We start from the raw sequence: 21,114 nt of genomic DNA on the forward strand, positions 1-21,114 counted from the left end.
AAAAAAAGAATTCTTTCTGTAACATAATATGTTTTCTATATTTTTATGCACAAGTACCATACATATAGAATAAATTCTGAATAGTCAATGCTAAATGGAGGGAGTCTAGCAATAAGATTATTCAAAAAATAATGTGTATCTGACTTTGCTTTTTTAAAATACAACAAAGAACCTTAAAATAAATGAAAGCAAAAGCCAAAATATAAAAGGTTAGGAATAGACAAATTTACTGAATGCTGAGAATTTAGCCAAAGTCAAATTACAAATGAGATTGCCTAACAGAGTTTACAAAGAACGAATCCCTAGTTATTGCATTTATTTTAACTCCATGTCTGGAGAATCCCAAACATATGTCCTATGGAAATAAGAGAGGAGCCCTCAATGGCAGGCTACTTAGATAGGAAAATATTCCAGACTATAAGGAATTTCCTCAATCAGCATATACATCAGATTAAATGTGCCATTTTTTAAAAAGAAACCAAAGCATATACTTTGTACTTCTCAAAATAAAAAGGAAATGAAGAAACTAGGGCCTTAGTTAAGAACATTTTATTGACAGTAATGTTTTCAAATGGCAAAAAAAAAAAAAAAAAAAAAAAAATTCTACTTCCAAAGTGAGCACATCTCTATGGTAAATTAAGAACTTAAGTAACATTATTTTGAAGTGGAAAATCCCAGTTACTCTAGAAGGCACTTGATTTCAATTTGCTTCTTGCAGTTACTGTAATTTAAATGTTTTTTTAACCACTTTGACATGTCTAGCAATGGAAACACACCTGGCTTTACTTCGGTATATCAAGATGAGAACACAGATGAGGATACAGGTCAAGGCTATGCCAACGCCTACAGCAATGCCAGTCATTGATTTTTGGTCCAGATGGTAATAGCCTGAATAAACTAGAAGCAGAAACACATTTACTCAGAATCGATCAGAAAAATAAATTATTCCATTTATCATAATTTTAAGATTGCTATTTACTTTTCTATAATTTTTCTTCCTCTCAGGAAAAATTTTGACAGTATCTGTGTCTAAGCAGAAAAGACTCATTACTTTTTATCAGTGATCTCAAAGATCAGTTTATATTCCCATACTGAAGATTCTTTGTTTTTTTAAGATTTTATTTATTTATTCATTTGAGACACAGAGAGAGAGGCAGAGACAAAGGCAGAGGGAGAAGCAGACTCCATGCAGGGAGCCCAATGCAGGACTTGATCCTGGCACTCCAGGATCACACCCTGAGCTGAAGGCAGATGCTAAACCACTGAGCCACCCAGGCGTCTCCCATACTGAAGATTCTAAATACGAGTTCTAAATACTGTATTATTACATCAAACATCAGTTAATAACTTCTAAGGCTAAAAGGCACAAGGCATAGATGTTTCTTAAACCAAAGGGTACCTTTCATGTCATGTTACTTTAAAAGCAGATATGTGTATTATTAAAGATTAGTTTTCTATTTACATATTTGCATTTACATAGCAGTGCTCCTCAAATTTCAATTTGCACATGATCACTAAGGGATATACTAAAATACAGATTCTGATTCACTTTGTTGGGGGGGGGGCATGATTCTGCACATCTCACAAGGTCTTGGGCCATACTCATGCTACTACTCCCTAGACCCTCTGAGTAGCAGGTATCTGAGATGTGAATAATCTTACTCTCCTCCCATGATAAGGTGGCTACTATGGGTACAGGTACCTTCCTCCAATGCTTAAATCTATCTGCCCTGCCTTTCCCTTTTTTCTTTCTCCTTCCCTGTTTCTCTCTCTCTCTCTCTCTCTCTCTTTCTCCACCCTCCAACCCCCCAAGCATTGAAGCACTCAATGACTACCTTCTGAGGAGCTATGAGTCCTTAATCCTGCTGAGTTCAGCTGGTATTTCCTCCATTTAAAGCCCCCATCGCCCTCCACAGACCCACTCTCCCAAAGAGGAGGAAAAGAAGGTATCTTGTGCTGTACTACAGGGATCCCAGGCTTCCTTTGGGACAGGACAGTTGCTCTGAATGGAGTGAGGGTGGCTCTTTAAAGATATTTCTTCCAATTGCTTTTCTGGAGAGAAACAACTTTCTCTCTGGAAAGACTGTTTTTCTGTGGTAAAAACTCTTAATGAAAACCATGCTCTCAGCTTCAACACCACACACCCAGCACTGTTTATTTCCATGAAACAAACCTCCCTGGAAGCCTCCTCCCATCAGTTTTGGGACCGTGTGACTCCTTTGTCTTGGTGGCTGCACAGCTGGGAAGAGAAGTAACTGGGACACAGTGGTCTGAAAACCACAGCTCATTGTGAAGTAAGTTTGTTTCTTACAGAGTGCAGGAAACAACAGCCTGTAGCAGCATGGCATCAGGACTGCACCAGCAATTCAAGAAACCAAGTGCAGGTTTAGGGATATGGCCATGGTAGGAGAGAAAATAAAGTGCAGGGAAAGCTGAAAAAACACTCTACGTTCTTAAGAAACATCAGTGACTGTGGCAGTATACAGACCCTTGGCATCAGCAGAATCCAAACGTCTGGGCTTCTGATTTGATTCAGAGGTTTCCTTTGGAAGTACTGCTAACTCCACAGAATTTGAAAATGGTCCTTCCCCCACCTCATTGGATGCAGATATCTTGACAATGTACACATTTCCTGCCACCAGGTTTTCTAACAAAGCCATGGTTATTGCCCCTATAAATATATCAATTAGAAATTAAGTAAACCTTATTTTTTATCTTTTATTCATTCTTTCAAACACACAATCATGGCCCTTTACTTAAATATTTTTCCAATTATAAAAGTAACACCATGTTCATGATAGAACATTTGGAAAATACAGACAGATACAAATAAGATGACAATCTCCCTCTGTTAACATTTTGGTGTGTTTCTGTGTGCGTGCATGTATGTATGCGGGCACTGTACATGTATGAGTACATATTTATGCATTTTTTTTATATTTTAGAGTTTTCACTTAACATTGTACCATGCACACTGCCTTTATTAATCCTTCTCTGTAATTTTGTTTTAGCAGTAGTTTTTTAAAGTAATAGGTATTTTTGTTTAGTTTTTTTTTTTTAAGATTTTATTTATTTATTCATGAGAGACACAGAGAGAGAGGCAGAGACACAGGCAGAGGAAGAAGCAGATTCCCTGTGAGAAGTCTAATGTGGGACTTGATCCCAGGATCCCGGAACCATGACCTGAGGCAGAGGCAGACGCTTAATTACTGAGCCACCCAGGTATCCCTGTTTAGGTTTTTATATAATGTTTTTTGCCCCCCAAATCTTACATACATATGTATGTAAAAATCTTATAAGATATCTATCTATCTATCTATCTATCTATCTATCTATCTATCTATCATCTATCTATCTATACTCTACATAGATATGGATACAAACAGCATTAAAAACATTTTGCAATGGAGTATTTCAAACACGGGTAAAGAAAGAATGGTATAATGAACCCATATTCAACAGTTTTAATTAGATTTTCTAAATTCAATGTGAAAGGCTTTTTTCTTTTGGAAATGTTTAGGGGTACCTAGCTGGCTAAGTTGGTAGAGCATGTGACTCTGAATCTTGGGGTTGTGAGTGTGAGCCCTACACTGAGTGTAAAGATTACTAAAAAAAAGTGAAACTGAGGGGAAAAAAGAGAAATGTTTAAACTACTTATGGTAATCACTGATTTTGTTCTTCTTAAATTAGAAGCAACACAATAATTTTTGCAAGTGTGAATATATTTCCCCACTCTCCCAATCATTATCTAAAATTTCTTGAAAATGAACAGGAAGGAAAATGCCAAAGTTATACAGGAACAGAATGCTGAAGACCTAGACCTCAGATTAACTATCAAAACTACCACCAGTAATCCATCTAGCATCTACTTATCTCCAAAGTAACCATCACTTGAATTTATATGATATTTGGTATCAAAAGGTGTTTTCTTGGTTGGCAGGATGGCTAAGAAGGATACTTATTTGTCTACTGCTATTACTTGATGGGTCTTTCTACTCTTGTTCTGTCACTGCACCAAAGTATTTTTTCTTACAAAAGGGACTCCCACCCTAGGAATTAACTCTAATGTTAAGAATGTAGGTGTAACAGAATTCAACCAGAAAATTGTTCCAGCACAGCATTTGTGAGTCGATATTCACAGGGAATCTAGCTTCCCTAAGGTGACTTCATCTCATTTTCCCCTCCACACAGAACACCACTACAACAGCTTCAAAGAACTTACTATAGCTTGTAGCAGTCACCTGTAGGCAAGACCTATTATTCTCTTACACTTGCTAGATATATTTCATGATGCAAGTGAAATGTGGGGTGATTTCAGAACTCAGGTCATGATTCAGAGGCCACCTCTGAGGTCACATGGTGTGAGGCAGCTGAACCAAGCAGCTATGCGAGGGCTGAACATGGCTTATTTTCATGTTCTCTGGTTTCAGCTTGGCCTGAAGAGAGTGTGAGCTACTTGAGTACACAACTGTTAAATAAACAAACTGATCCTTATTTAGATCAGGAAGAGTCTTTCTACTGTTACCATGTTCTCAGGCAGGTGAATAAAAACTAAAGGTGCATTGTGACGTGTTACAGTTAACTAGAAGGAAGAACATTTCAATTTCTTCACAAGAGGCATATAAACAGAGTTTCCATTTTAGCACAGAATACTTTACATTTAATTTTTTAAAATGCTTGGCAAAAACCAGTCCCCACCTGAAATTAAAGGTCTTTTCATTTAATTCAGGTTTTACAAACAGATGAGCTGTGTGGACATGTGCTGCAAGTACTCCTCTTCCTGCCACAAAAAGAGTCTTCCTTCACACAAAAAAGAAAACTAACATTCTGGCTCCTCTATGAGGAAAAAAGCAGTTCATTCAAAGCAGTTCCCAACTATTTAAGTGATGTGCCTGTCCTTATATTCTCTCAGCGCATTATCTCAATCTCAATTATTGTGATTATGCCAATCACTGCCTTTCATATGTGTCTGAATCTTAGCTATCCTAGGAGTTTCAGAAACCAGACAGTACAATAGCCCCAGTGTTGGATCAATGTTGATCAAATGCTGGCATGCTACCAACTAAGTAATTTGTGACTTGGGGCACATTACTGAACTTTAACTTCCTCATGGGGGCAATAATCCCCACCTCATATAATTATTAGAAAGGATTAAATAAACTACCACTGGCAAGTGTCCCGACGTATATAAGTGTATATACTCAATGAAAGTGAGTCTTCTTCCTCACCTCTGACCCTCTCTTCTTCCCCTTGAGGACAGAAATTTTTTTTCATATTTGAACAGCTTAAGGTGGCTGGCATAATGCTTGTACAAGATAATTCTAAGTGCCAATTGAACTTATATTAAAATATGAGCTATTTATCACCAAAAGAGTGTTCATTTAGGATAAAAAAGCATAGGGTATGATTTTGAGGTTGGAGAAGCTCCAGAATGCAGTCTCAGAACTCACTTCTGTCTACACTCTCTAAAGTGATTGTTTTCTAGTTCCACATTCTTAAAGATCATCTACTTATTTATACCTTCTTTCTATACCTGTCCCATGAACTTACCCCTCTTACTGCTTAATCAACTTCTCTACTTGGACATCTGGGACGCAACTCAAATTTAACGTGTTAAAAACCAAATCTTTGATTTCCTCTCTTTTTTTCCTTCCACTCCTCATCAATCTGCAGCAAACCTCATAGGCTGTTCTTTCAAATTGTGTCTTAATAGCTTCTTATTACCTTCCTCATTGTCACCCCAGTCCAAATGCCCACTAACTCTCACGTGGACACTTGTATATTCAGTGGTCTCTCAACCCCTACACTTATCAACTTATAATCAGTTTTCAGATGGTTGATAAAGCAATCCTTTTAAAATGTAAATCTGATGAAACGTCTTTCATCTCTCTTAGAATAAATTTTGTGGTCTACAAAGTCTGACCTATAAAATCTGCCCTTGGTTTCCTCTCCCCTGATTGCCTACTATGGGCTCTTCCCCTAGCCTCTAGCCTCCCTGGCTTTCTTGCTGTTCCTCTCACATGCCAAGCACACTTCTGTCTCATGGCCTTTGTGCTTCCTCTAATATATATATTTTTTAAATTTATTTACTCATGAGAGACACAGAGAGAGAGGCAGAGATACAGACACAGGCAGAGGGAGAAGCAGGCTCCATGCAGGGAGCCGGACATGGGACTCGATCCCAGGTCTCCAGGATCACGCCCTGGACTGAAGGTGGCGCTAAACCGCTGAGCCCACCCAGGCACATAACTCTGCTTAGATGTCATTTTTTCCAAAAGGACTTAGCCTTACTACCTCCATCACTCTGTCTCTTCCCCACCCCACCCCACTGTAGATTTTTCTATTGCATTTATAATATATATTACCTGGATATCTGCATATTTGTTTGTGTGTCACCTGAGATATAAGCTTCAGTGGGGAATGAACATTGTTTTGTTCACTGTGGTACTGCCAATATCTAGGAAAGAGCCTATCACACAGTAATCACTCAGTAAGAATTCATTTAATAAATCAATTTGCTCCTATTATTGATACTCTGATTTATTTGATGAATGTTGAGTTAAATTCCTTTATTGGAGGACTTTAATTTCCAATGTGAATCTCTAATAGGAGGATATGGTATATTATTTAGGCTAAACTTATTTTAGTCATATAACTTTTTTTGTTGTTTTGTTTTTAAGAAAGAGCATCTTTACAATTGTGGGAACCTCATGCTACAAGGAACAGAATTCAGGAACTGCTATAGTATATGGCATAACTTCCTATAGTGCCTTTTAGATGTTAAAATAATTGACTAGTTTGTGCTAATTTGTTGCATATCAGGAAGGTAAAGGGTTTTAATTTCTGACTCACTTTAAATTACACACAAGTATAATTTCATATCACGTTTCTGCTCAACCACTTTACCATGTACAGTTTTAGCTACAAATATCATCTGGTCAGAAGGAATATTTTTAATATGTTTTCACTAGTGAAAAAGTCTTATTCCACTTGGCAATAAATATGTGAATTAATTATACACATGTATAATATGTAAGATTAGTAGATATAGAAGAAATAGTTATATTTTCCCTCTTCTTCCTCATCTTTTTCTACACTTTCACCTTTCTAAAATTTGCCACAATTAAACATTAAAGGTCATTTAACATTTTATTTTTTTCTTTGAATGCTATAATGTATTTTTTGCTTTCAGTTTAAAAGTGAGTGACTCAAGGGGCACCTGGCTGGTTCAGTTGGTATAGCATGCAACTTGATCTCAGGGTTGTGAGTTCAAGCCCCACACTGGGTAGAGATTACTTAAACATAAAATCTTTTTAAAATAGATAAATAAAAATAAAAATAAAACTGGGTGGCTCAAACCCTTTATGTTATTTGCTCTCAAAAAAATAAACTCAACTGTTTTTTACCTATATTGTTTATTCCGTCCTTCATGAAATACCAGCATTAGTTATAAAAAAGGTTCTCTACACTTAAAATGCAAAAGCTTTTTGCTGAGAATTTTTCCTAAAATCACAAGAGTAGGATAATGGCAAAAATAGATTTTTTTTCTCCTGTGGATGATTATATAGTTAGAAAGACTTATATAGATGTAAAAACCTGCAATTACAATCCATTTTACTACTGGGTCATCAATTAGGCAAAATGTTGTTTTCTGAGACTTGTCTGAAACTGACTAATGAGTGAGTACATTAAAAGGAACCAAAACAAAATACAGTTTCTTTTTTAAGCAGGTACAAATGAAGAGCTAAAGGGAAGAAGTGCTCATGTGATAAATCAGGTTAGCCAGTGGTCAAATGTGTCAATAAATCATTTTAGAATTAACTAAACCTGAATTATACATTTTAAAAATATTGTGGTAGTTTGGTAAGAATAATCGCCCCAAATAAATTGTACTCTCATCTATCTACACCCATGGGCAGCCCTCTCCCACACTAACGCTGGGTTCGCCTAATTTGCTTTGCCCAGTGGGACATTAGCAAATGTGATACAAGCAGAGGCTTGCAAAGCTTTGTACGTGCAGCTTCTTCCCTCTTTTCTTGATGTTAGAACTCTCTCTTGCTGTTTTTAAGCTACTCACACTCCGTTCACACTCTGTTGAAATCATGAGATGATTTCAGTCTCATGAGTGACCTCAGGAGAAACCAAAAGAAGTGCCCAGCTGATCCCAGTTCAAACTGCTGAGTCACAGAACTGTGAGAGAATAGGCTGGCTAATTTTTAAAGTGGTTTGTTAGGTAGCAATAGATAATTCACGCAAATATAAAATTGTATTGCTGGCAGGTAGTCATTATTTTCAAGTCTTTTCAGTGACTAGGAAAGCACTACTTAGTGGGGCTTCTGCATAATGAAAAATGTGAATGTATGACTATCAAAATTCCAACTAAAGTACACCATTTGTTTTTACAATTGCACAGAGTTTTATATTACATCCACATAACTGTCTTTAAAGTTTATCTTCTCAATTAGGTAAATATTCCCTTTAAAAGGTAAAATGTATGTATAAATGCCTAATACTGTAAAAATGTTTAGACTTTGGAGGTGGCCAACAAATTTCCTTCTTGAAATCCTTCTGAAGCTTTTAATTGCCTGGCAAACCGTTCTTTTCCCAGTATGCATGTCTGAATGAAGAACGTGCCAAAATAATGAAGCTTTACTATTTATGCGATGGCCCATCTAAAAACTGGCATGTCGGCCTTGCCCAAATGGAAGATTCAAAAATATAAAATGGATATAATGTTAAAAGTATGCAGTAAGAATGTTGAATATTTTAGAATTCAGTTTTTCCTAGCTAAAAAAAATAGTGTTAAAACTTAAATTCCCTGTACTTAAGTGTATCCTGATATTCATATGGGTCGATTTATTTGTATACGGACCATTTTAGTATAAAGGTCTGCTCCCTTAAGCCAGATCTTCTTCCAGTGTTTGCTACTCCAGTGCAAGACATACCACCAGAAATCTAGTAATCAACTATAATAATTCTTCCTCCCTTACCCCATTCTTTCTCTACTTAAGCTACCAAGTACTGTCAATTTTACCTCTCTAGTATCTTTTGACCATCCACTCCTTTCCATCTCAGTAACCTAATCCAGGCTTATAGTTTCTTTCCTGGACCACTTGCATCGCCTCCTAGTCTCTACATTACTTTTACCATCCCTCCTACACCAAACCTGTTCTATTCACAATAGTCATGAGTGATCTTTCTAGAATATGAATAAGATATTCATGCTTAAAGTATGCTAATGGTTTTCCAATGCTCTTTCAATAATTACTTCATAAATTCAAAACAAACTCTAGGTCCTTCTGTTTGCTTATCATCAATAATCTTACTTTTCATCCTCTTTGATAATTTACAATTATATTTACCTTCTCGGTGTAGGACCTGCCACTCTCCTGCAATCCAGGCCTTCCTGGATGCATACAAGATGGTATAGCGCGTCACTACAGTCTCTGGGCCATCAGGGGGTTTCCAAGAAACCAGAGCAGTGTCATCCTCTATCAATGTCACTTTTACTCCAACTGGTGGGCCTGCTGGTGCTGTGCACACATGTAGAAAATATTGTATTACCAGGATTAAATGGTGATAAATACTCAAATACCTGGCTAATAGACCGATACTCAGGAAAAAGAGTGTGAAAATCTAGAAACCGCTATAAAAACATTTCAGAATCACAGCTTTTATAAGTCATTAGTAATAAGAGTAAACTTCTATTTTTTTCTTCTTTTTCTGAGAGTTAATTTCATTTTTATAATGCTTAAAACACCCCCCCACTAAAAAAAGGAGGAGATGGTAGATTTCTAGAATCTAGAATTTCTAGAATCTAGAATTTTAGGGCTTTTGATATTGTTTTGCCAAATTGATAACTAGAAAGGTTTACAATTCCACCAGTAGCACCCCAATAGGTACTGAATCTAAATTATGTTTCTTTCTTTTTTAAATACAACATTTTATTTATTTATTCATGAGAGACACACAGAGAGAGAGAGGCAGAGACACAGGCAGAGGGAGAAGCAGTCTCCATGCAGGGAGCCTGAGGTGGGACTCAATCCTGGGTCTCCAGGATCACGCCCTGCGCCGAAGGCAGGCGCTAAACCGTTGAGCCACACGGGCTGTCCAAATTATGTTTCTTACTAAAACGTACAGAATATATATTTCACTTGATCTAGGAAGCCACTGAAGAAAATAATTCTGAGACTAAAACATTTAGTTATTCTCTAAAAAATTGTGAATCGGTGATTTTACAAGGCTTATTATTAGACTAATAATTTATATCTGTGAAAGCAGGCAAGTCCTGGGATTTTAGTTGACCCTATGTTTAACATAATATAAGCTAAAAGTGTGAAGAGTTGGCTTTTGGCACCACATCACATATGGAATATAGCCAGAAACACAGCCAAGAGGCCCTAGGCTCACTGAAATAAATTTCCTTCCTTTGCTTTCTCTCAGCATTAATTAGAATAGAGCTGTGACAGTCCTTATATAGATCACCTATTTGTTCACCCTCATTCTAGAGAAAAGGAAATGCAGGTCTATAGACATAAAATACCTTAGTGAGAGGCATGGGTAAGCTACAGAAATGGTGCTTGATAGGGTATCATCATAGCCACTGCAAAGTGCACAGCCAAGCCACCACACACATTACTCCTAATGTGGGTTCCTAGCATCATTAAATACACTATTCACTCACTTCCATTTTCAATTATTTGGGTACATTCTTGAACAGCACACCTGATTTTGGAAAATTTAGTGTTTCCTAAAGAGACACTAAATTTAAGTCCACTGGCTTGTGTGATATATACAGTGAGAGGAAAAAAAGCTACTATAATTAAAGAAAATAAATTTCACAAGAAACGAAACAAATGCATACAGGTCAACCAGGGTGGCAACCATGGTAGTATCTTTTTTAAAGCGACATCTCTTTTTTAAACATTTAGATAAATGTCTTTACCTTCTGGAAGCGTAGAATGGTAGACTACGGGACTCCAAGGACTGGAAAGCTGATCCACATGCAGTCGTACAGCAAATTCATATTTGGTGTTTGGTTCTAGACCTTGAACCAACATATGAGTTTCTGATCTATAAAATATGTAATGAAGTTGTTAATGCTGGTCATACATTGTTTCTAAAAGATTATCAGTATTTCAGTCAATACAGGTAAGCATACTGTTATAATTTATTACCTCATTTTCTTTAAAACAATTTTTTAGACTAAAAAAGCAATCATATTTGACCACCTGAATACTATTTAGTATTATCCTATAGAAAGTAGCCTACAAATGGCCCTCTGACAGGAAACTATGATATTAGCAGTATAAAAATATCCCAACACAAAGGGATAAGGGATTTCTTCCGAAATACTGGAAGTCAAATAATTCTTTTAAACCGTAATGATGGGCATTTTTCTAACTGCAACCAAGAAAACAGAATAAGATTTATTTTTTGATGCCAGGGTGAAAGTGGTCTTTTGTTTTTTCCTTTAAATATGCTACATTTAGCCACTTGAAAGTAATAACAGCTTCTTGCCTAATCTTGCTGCATGAGGCTGAGGAAACCAAACCAAAATAAAATAAAATAAAAATCACTTACAGAAACTAAATGTCAAAAAAATGCAGTTTTCAGAACTGAATATGGTAAAGATGCAAAATTCCCAGCCATTTTATAAGGTAAGTTTTGAGACAGATGCTTACAGCTAAAGGTCAAGCTGGCCCAAGATAAAATAAATGTGAATGAAGTGAAGAGCAAAGAAAACCAACATTAATAAAAGCTACATACGTTTGAAGGTATAGAACCAAAGAAGCATTCTGTAGGCCGACAGGGTTACAGCGGATGGTGTAGTTAATTATTTGTGCAGTGGTGAATGCAGGCCTCCTCCAGTGCAGGAAGATGGAAGATGAGGTGTTAGCCTTCGCATAGAGATGGTGAGGTGGTGGTGGAGGAGGAACCATGCGATCACGAACAGCTATTGAAAAAGACAACGTTAATTTACCGCATGGCATAATATTATTATAGAAAGTGGCAAAATGATAAAAATCACAATTCTCCACCCTATTAGTTGACTTTAGGTTCTCCTTCCATTAAAGAGGTTCATAGATACATCTCGGATGTATTATTCAATTCTGAGCAACTCTTCCAAGAGTTAGATGAGGAATCACATATTATCAATACTTAGATGGTAGAACAGAAGCACCAAGAAGTCAAACTACTAGCCAAAGACATTCAGAAGGCCAACGATGGACTTAAAACTACACTGAGACCTCTTCAATAGCAATAAAACAAAACAGGTCTTAGCAGCAGTAAAACTGAAGGTGACTGGAAGCAAATAGCCTCAAGATTAGAGCACATAGGTATTCAGGGCTATTTTTCCCAGTTACATTTCTAATGGTTTTCTGCTTGCAAAAGTAAAATAGGTTCTTATAATTAAATACATCTCACTTAAATATTTATTTTGAGCATGTACTTGTTCAAGACAATATGTTAGGTGGAAGATATAAAACCACCAATGATTCCATGTAGTAATGAGACTTAAATTTACAGAAGGAAGAGGAGAACAAGGCCTGTGAACCATAGAGTGACGTGTGCTACCATAACTCTTACTTACACACGCATCCCGGAGTGCTGACGGTCTGATCAGCCTGATAGCCATCTTCTATGTTGTTATAAGCCAGCAGCCTCACATGATACTTTCTTCTGGGGTCTATAAAGAAATTGACAGGTAATAATTTGGTCCAGCCCTCTAGATACAGTCCTTTAGAGCCTTTGTAGATTTTGGTTTAAAAATCTTTTGGATGCTGGGGTGCCTGGGTGGCTCAGCAGATGAGCGAGCATCTGCCTTTGGCTCAGTCATAATCCCGGGGTCCTGGGATGGAGTCCTGCAACAGGCTCCTCAGAGAGCCTGCTTCTCCCTCTACCTATATCTCTGCCTCTATCTCTGTGTCTCTCATGAATAAATAAATAAAATCTTAAAAAATATATACATAAAAATAAAAATCTTTTGGGTGCATAACAGTTCTAAGTAAAATGAGATATTTTTCCTTGCTCTATCTTACATAATGACTCAGCAATTCACCTTAGTATGACATTGCTACTGTGACTGTTTCCCAGTGATTCAATTGTACTTAACCTCGCTTCAAACAATTACGTTACCACTGTAACTCTTCCTCTTCCTCCTCAACTGGCCAGAGATAGATTCTTGATTCTAAAAGCCCTGGGAGTCACCTGATGGATCACATGTAAGAGATGACATTACAGAGACGTTTTTTGTTTAGTTATTTGAAGGTTGGCTACCTTAAAAAGCATGGAACTCAAAGTGAGAATATTTTCCCCCTCAAAGGTAAGGATAATTGTAATTGTCATCCTTTAGTACCTTTAACAAGTTTTATAACCACGTGTTATTCAGATTTATTTCTACATGTGCCCTTTCCATAAACCTGTTTTCAAGTTGACAGCTGAATTCACCAAGAAAGAGGAGTTGGAGCTCCCTCTACTGGTGCTAACTGTTGCAATATGAAAATCAAAGTCCATCCCATACATACAGAAACTAAAAATTTTCAGGTTTTTGAGGAAATAAGTGGTTATACATTAAAAAATTTTTTTTAGTATTTGTGGTTATACATTTTAAATCACATATTTTAGAGCATATTCAAGAAGTTTTAATGATAGAGATACATTTAAATATAACTGTTTATGATAACAGTTACCTAGAGAGTACTTGCTTAGGACAAAAGTAAATACCTATTGAGAAATAATGTATTTCTTTTTTCCTCCCCAGTTTTGCTGAGGTGCAGTTGATGAATAGAAATTGTATATATTTAAGGTATATGAGTTGATGTTTGACCTATGTATACGTTATGATGTGATTTCTACAATCTAGAAATAAACATATTCCATCATCTCACATAGTTACCATTTTTGTGTGGGTATGTGTGTTGAAAACAAGATCTATACTCATAGTAAATCTCAAGCATATAATATAGTATTGATAACTATGGTCACCATACTGTGTACATCAGATATCCAGCACTTACTCATCTTGCATAAGTGCAACTTTGCATCCTTGAGCAACATCTCACATATCCCCCACCCCTGACCTGAGCCCCTGCCAACCACCATTCTACTCTCTGCTTCTATGGGTTCAATTATTTTGGATTCCATACATTAGTGAAATCATGCAATAACTGTCTTTTTCTATCTGGCTTATTTCACTTAGCATAATATCTTCTAGGCTCATTCATCTTGTGAAATGGCAGGATTTCCTTCCTTTTTAAGGCTGAATAATATTCCACAGTGTATATAAGCCATATTTTTTTTTTTTAAGGAGAGAGGGAAACAAGCCATAAGAGACTCTTTTTTTTTTTAATTTATTTATGATAGTCACACAGAGAGAGAGAGAGAGAGGCAGAGACATAGGCAGAGGGAGAAGCAGGCTCCATGCACCGGGAGCCTGACGTGGGACTCGATCCCGGGTCTCCAGGATCGCGCCCTGGGCCAAAGGCAGGCGCTAAACCGCTGCGCCATCCAGGGATCCCATATTTTCTTTATCCATTCACCTACCAGCAGACCCACATAAGGTATAGAGATTACTTAAATAAATAAACTTTAAAAATAAAAATAAATAAAAATTCAAAAATAAAATGTGAGGTTTATTAAACTTTCCAAAATAATTTAAATCTATACATTTTAAAACGGATATATTCTATTAATATTCAAATGCATTAAAAGTATGTCCTAAAATATCAAATTTTTATTTCTGTTTCTATTCATTTGACAAAATTAAAACCAGAAGAAGAAAAATTTATATAATTTAGAACATTTCTATACTTTTTAGATAGGAAGTAGGAAGACTAATATTTTATTTTATCATAGAAACTGGTTTTTGATACTTTGTTTTATTTGAATAATACAAAACTTCTGTAAGTGTTCTTCCCATTCTATAGACTGTGGTACCAAGGTGTTAAGTACCAGGTCCAGTGTTACACAAAGCTAAACTAAGTACTTGTGGATATTTCTATCACAAAGAACACACAGTACCCTTTAAATTTACACAAATACATGTGCTTTTGTCACAGCAGGTAAGTTTGTCATAATCAACTTTAAAATAAAAATATTTTCAAACACTTTATAAAATAATTAGAGAAAACACAGAAATACATTTGGATTTCATTACTCAAATGATTTCCAACATTAAGCCCTGACATTCTAAGATTCAAAGATTTCTGTTCATGTTAATGGCAACTTAATTTGAATCTGTGTTCTTCTTTCTTTCCTCCTAACATACTGTTGAACTCATTAGTTAACTGAATCCTGAGTGCCATCTTACAAATACTCCATCTGAATGGTTACAAATGGAATTCATTTGGCCCTCTGCAGTCTAGTTCTTCACACATATTTCTTTATTCTGTTTCTACTCAATCAGAAGAGTATCTTTAGGAAAACCTTGTGAATGTAGAGCATCACGCCAGGAATTAGGAGATACAGAAAAAGGATGGATGAAACAGAGTTTGCCCAAAGTAGCTCACATTCTCAGGGAACCAGACACAGATAAGGTCAGCTCTTACAGAAAGCTGATCTTGATGAGGGTTGTGAGTATGGGTGGAAAGATTAATCTTTTTTTTTTCACTGTGCAAACAATCAATCAACACTTCATGAATATTTTTCTGGAATGGCTATTTATTTTTAGTCCTAAAATCAATTCTTCATTTTCCCTTCTTTGTCTTTAAAAAAAATGAGTTGCTTACATTAAATTTTAAACCCCAAATTAACCTTTTCTTGTTGATCAGAATCAGTCATGTGTCCTGAGAAAATGAGAGAACAGCACACCTAGCACCTGTACAACCCACTCAGCACTGCAACAACCCAGTTCGAAGAGGAGCAGCTCTTCTGGCACCCATCTGGAAATCATCCAAGTTGCCAGAGCAACCATCTCCAATGCTGGGCTCTTTCCCCTACTCTGTTTCCATGAAGTCAAGAAAAGGCAAACCATTAGGCTGACAGATCAAGTACATCAGGTGCATGAGATTCCTTTCCATCCATTTCTTTCCATTCCATTCCATTTCTATCTATTCCTTTCTATCCATTCCTATCTATCTTGCACAGAAAAAGTATAACAAGAGCCAGGATAATTTTGGAAACTGGTTTACTGGAAAAAAATTAAGGAGAAGGAAAGCCTATTTAAAGTCTGTTCAGGGGCTCTTGGGTCAGTTAAGCATCTGCATCAGCTCAAGTCATGATCCCAGGGTCCTGAGATCAAGTCCTGCATTGGCTCCTTGCTCAACAGAGAGCCTGTTTCTCTCTCCCCCTTTGCCCCTCCCCCTGTTTGTGCTCTCAATCTCTCCCTCTCTCCTCTCAAATAAATAAAATCTTAAAAAATTATATGTCCAGGGATCCCTGGGTGGCGCAGCGGTTTGGCGCCTGCCTTTGGCCCAGGGCGTGATCCTGGAGACCCGGGATCGAATCCCACATCGGGCTCCCGGTGCATGGAGCCTGCTTCTCCCTCTGCCTGTGTCTCTGCCTCTCTCTCTTTCCCTCTGTGTGACTATCACAAATAAATAAAAATTAAAAAAAAAATTAAAAAAATATGTCCACATGTGATCAATTCTTTATGTTCTCCGAAGAATCTCATTTAACAAAATTAAAGTGTCAGGTTGGGGGTCAAGCTGAGCAGCAGGCCAAGTGCATTTGCCATGTGCTTCTCTTAGGCTATGAGAAATATGACTCCAACCTCAAAATCTAGTCACCTTATTATTTTGGTTTGTTAATCCAGAGACCCTGAAACAACATGTTGTAGCACAAGTCCTAAAACTCTACAGTTCTGAAAAGACCCTCCAACGCATAAAGGACAAAGCAGAGACCCAGGATCAACACTGCAAAATGCCACAGGGTACCATTTCCAAGAACTGCTAACAGTCCCTCTTGAATCAAGCATTGCCACGTATGTGGTGCTTGGTTCCACAAGACTCAGCAGATGTAGGCTCTGTGGTTTAGGGGGAAAATAGCAGAGTCAGGAAGAGCAGCCACAAAGAATAGTACAGGCCTTCTCAAATCCCAGTAAGGGGAAAAAGAAGAAAGGGAAAGAGGGGAGATAGTTGGTCCCATTTTCTTCAAAACTCAACACAAGAGGCATAAAAATCACTCATTGGGGCTAATTCTTAATGGTCTCAGGGATGATGGCTCAGACAGGTAGTATTTGCGTTTATGGTTAAACTTAAAGATTTAGCAAAATATAAAGATGGAGGGTCAGGAATGAAAACTGAAAAATTTAACACAAACCTCCAGTAAGTGTCTGCTTAAGTTAACATAATCATGGTCCCAGCCAAATTAACTTAAACTTTTATTATGGAGTCAACCTTTGGCCAAAAAATGAAGATCTTCTTCCTGACATTGCTATGACTACACTCCTCTCTTCTCTGGCTCTAGGACTTACCTTATCTTATTTCCTTCCTGATTCATTCTCACCACTAACTCTTCCACTTGAGTTTGTCTCACTTGAGAAGAAATCAGAACCAGAGGTCTGGTTAGCCAAGAAAGATTCACAGGTTATCAAATATTTATCAAATGCCTACTAAAAGACACTATATGAAGACTCAACAATTAGAAAGCTGTAATTCTTCGGATGCCTGTCTGGCTCAGTCGGAAGAGCATGTGACTCTTGATCTCAGGCTTGTGAGCTCCATTCTGAGTGTAGATATGACTTAAATACATTTTTTAAAAAATAAAGTAAAAATAAAAAAAGAAAGCCATAATTCGTACTTTTAATTTCAATCTACCAGAGTACAGACGGACAAATTAATATTCTGAAAATATTATTTACTAACTGTATAGACTTGAGCACATTTTCTAGTTTTCTAAGCCTTGTTTATTATCATTTGGAAAAAGACAAATAATCCCCTACAGGAATTTTAAGAGTATTAAATGAAATCATGGCTATTAAGGACTTCATACAGTTCCTACAATAGTAATCACACAGTATTATTATTGTTGTTTTTATAATGAGGAAAGTTGCCCAGAAGAACAGAAAAGCTACTATCAAAAATATAGTACACTTAAATGTGGGAATCATCTTTGTAAAGGCAAATAAATATCAAGGATGTTCATTCATACAACAAGGTCTGGAATCCAGAATGTCAGTAAGTGAGCTGTTGGCAAATACTAAAGCTGAGCTTGAACTATTCTCTGTCCTCAATATTCCCTGGTTTGTGGATCAGGCAAAGGCTCTCAAGTGTGTGTCTGACTTGTATATATGATTGAAGGAGCTGTGTTCTGTGTTTATGGCCACAAGAATGCTTGCTATTTTGGCAACCATGTCACATGGTGCATAATCCTCTCAGTTTCAAATTCACCTTCACCCACGTCTTCCATGTTAATTTAATAATCTCTCATCTGCTAGCAAAGAAACTACCTGATGATATAAAAGCTTTAGAAAACAACATAATAGACTTCTTCCCCAGTGGAAGAATAGCAGATTGTTTCATGAACTGGAAATATGGAAGTTGGAGGGCTAGCATTAGCAACAGTAAGCAGATGGAGACAACAAATTCATTCATTCTGTTAATTATATCCAGTTTTAACAATTATGTATTTATTACCCTCAATGAAGAAGAAAAAAGTTAAAAAAAAATGAGATTCTCTGTAATGCCAAGTCTTTTAAAGATGTACTGATCAAGGACCTAAATTTCATTCTAAAAGCCCCTGATTCGGGCAGCCCAAGGGGGCTCAGCGGTTTAGCGCCACCTTCAGCCCAGGGCCTGATCCTGGAGACCCGGGATCGAATCCCACATCGGGCTCCCTGCATGGAGTCTGCTTCCCCCTCTGCCTGTGCCTCTGCCTCTCTCTCTCTCTCTCTCTCTATCTGTGTCTCTCATGAATAAACAAAACCTTTTAAAAAATAAAAAAGCCCCTGATTTAACAATACTCTCTCTCTCTGTGTCTCTCATGAATAAAACCTTTTAAAAAATAAAAAGCCCCTGATTTAACAATAATAGTGCATTAGCTGTATCTTTACACATTTTAAGTAACCTGCAAAAAACTTTGCTATAATATACACAATTTTCATTGCAACATGTTCCCAAAGACCACAAAACAACAAAAAAACCCATGTCGTCTTCCAGGATTTTACTTGAATAACTTGCACTTCTCTTATAGACCACTAGATGACACCTGTGTGCATGTATGGAGCGTATTGGCCCCCCTCATCCCACTACTGAAGGTGGGAGCTATTCAGGTACCAGCTGAAACTATAGAGCAATTCAAACAAGTATGCACGGAATAGGGCTATTGCTTAAGTTTCAGCAAAAGAAGGTCTGTATGAAATGCAAACAGTGAAAAGGAAGAAGGGTGCCTTAGATCAGTACTTGTCATATATATAAATATTTCACATGGAGTTTAAAAAACTCTGTGTGCTAGATTTTGCTTTTGTCACCTGAGCTCTACAGAGAAGGATGCTGAGACAAACAAGACAACTTTCCTAATGACTCAGCACTACTCTGAAGCTAAGAGATAGTCTAGCACAGCAGTGAAGGTCTCAGATGTCAGGCCCAGGCTGCCTGGATTCCAATGCTAGCTAGGCCATTACTGTGCAACCTGGGGAAGTTATTTTCACTCTCTGCATCTTGGTTAAAATCAATTATAAGATGGGTGATGATGATGATAACAGAATCTACCTCTCAAGGCTGTTGGGAAGAGGAAATCAATTCACAGGAAGTGTCTACCTGAGCACCAGTGTATAACAATAATATACTAATAAAAATGTCAATAGTAATAAAATAATTACTAGCAGCATCACATTATTCCTAATCCCTGCTCCCTCCCAGGTAGAAGGGCAGGCTGGCATAGTGTTTAAAGGATAGACTCTGGAACCAGACTACTTGGGTTTGAATGGAGTTTCCTCATCATAAAATGGGGATTAGATGGATTTATATTTATAAAATGCTTTTTTTAAAAAGATTTTATTTATTTATTCATGAGAGACAGAGAGGGCACTGGGGCTGCCCTATAAAATGCTCTTTAAAATGCCTGGCACAGTACTAAATAAATGACTATAGAGGAGAGGGCTGGTTGGAGAATTAGAGGATTTGAATTTTAATCTTGGATTTAGTAGCTGTGTGGCTGCAAAAGGCAGTCCTCTGGAAGTTGGTTTCCTCATCTTTAAGATTAGCAAGTTGAAATATATCAGTTGTTTTCAAATTTGTTTAGGTAATAGTGTATTAGGGAAGCTAATTAGGGAAGACAGAGGTACAAGCAAGTATCATGCAAGACAGGAATAACTACAGCAAGGAGATTTGTTAAGACTAAGCGAATTCAAAAGAAGGAAAGGTTACAAGTAGTTTTTATTGCGGGGGAGGAGGGCTTCATTGAAGGAGTCATGCGAGCAGAACTGGACCTTACAGTAAGAATAGGGAAGAAGAGATTAAGGCCAAGGAAAGAATACAAGCAAAGGCTCAAGGACAAGAATATGTGGATCAGGGATGAGTAGTGGGGAAAAGTTTGGCACGGTTACATGAGTGAAGATCACGCAGAAAAGTTAGGCTGGGGGTAGATCTCAGAGAGCTTTGAGAACCAGGTTAGCCATTGTGGATTTTGTTATATAGATACAAAAGATGGCTTGACTAAATGGAATTGTTGAGAGAAGGGATTAATGAGAAGTCAGAAAGCTCCCAAGTTTCCAGCCTGGGTGGACCAACAGAAATGGAAAAGAGACGCAAAGTCAAGGACATGCTGAATCAGAGATGCCAGAGGAACATGCACGTGAAGCTGTTGAGCAGGTGAGAAAGCGTGGGCTGGAGCTGGCAGTGAGGATGCAGAACTATAGTCAACTGTCATGTACACGGAGGGCAGGGTACCAAGGAGGAAAGATAGCAGGGACTAGAAAGCTGGGCGGCAAGTGGTGTTAAGGAGTCATGAGGAGAACCAGGAAGGTAAAATATCATGGAAGCCATGAGAAGACCAGCTGACACTGTCCAGTGCTACTGAGAAGTCACTGATTACCCTCAGTGACAGCTGATATCTAGGTCGTTTAAGAGAGTAAATTCATCAGGAAAGTGTGGGGTTGGCGGGTAGCAGAAAACATGGACTTAAGTAGCAGGGAAGTAGGGATAGAGCTATAAAAGAGAATGAAAATGAAAA

At 37.3% G+C, this 21,114-nt stretch overlaps 1 protein-coding gene across 1 annotated transcript in view; it reads right to left on the reverse strand.

Moving 5' to 3' along the window:
- PRTG (protogenin) overlaps positions 1 to 21,114 on the reverse strand; it is a 127,380-nt gene that overhangs the window by 12,670 nt on the left and 93,596 nt on the right. The window contains exons 12-17 of the mRNA XM_038581108.1: positions 12,596 to 12,691; positions 11,770 to 11,956; positions 10,946 to 11,073; positions 9,363 to 9,533; positions 2,489 to 2,671; positions 777 to 897 (exon numbers count right to left, since the gene is read on the reverse strand). Of these exons, the coding sequence (XP_038437036.1) occupies positions 777 to 897; positions 2,489 to 2,671; positions 9,363 to 9,533; positions 10,946 to 11,073; positions 11,770 to 11,956; positions 12,596 to 12,691 (886 nt within the window). The remainder of the gene's footprint in view (positions 1 to 776; positions 898 to 2,488; positions 2,672 to 9,362; positions 9,534 to 10,945; positions 11,074 to 11,769; positions 11,957 to 12,595; positions 12,692 to 21,114) is intronic.

The sequence above is a fragment of the Canis lupus genome, chromosome 30 (assembly GCF_011100685.1).
Source record: "Canis lupus familiaris isolate Mischka breed German Shepherd chromosome 30, alternate assembly UU_Cfam_GSD_1.0, whole genome shotgun sequence".
NCBI lineage: Eukaryota > Metazoa > Chordata > Mammalia > Carnivora > Canidae > Canis > Canis lupus.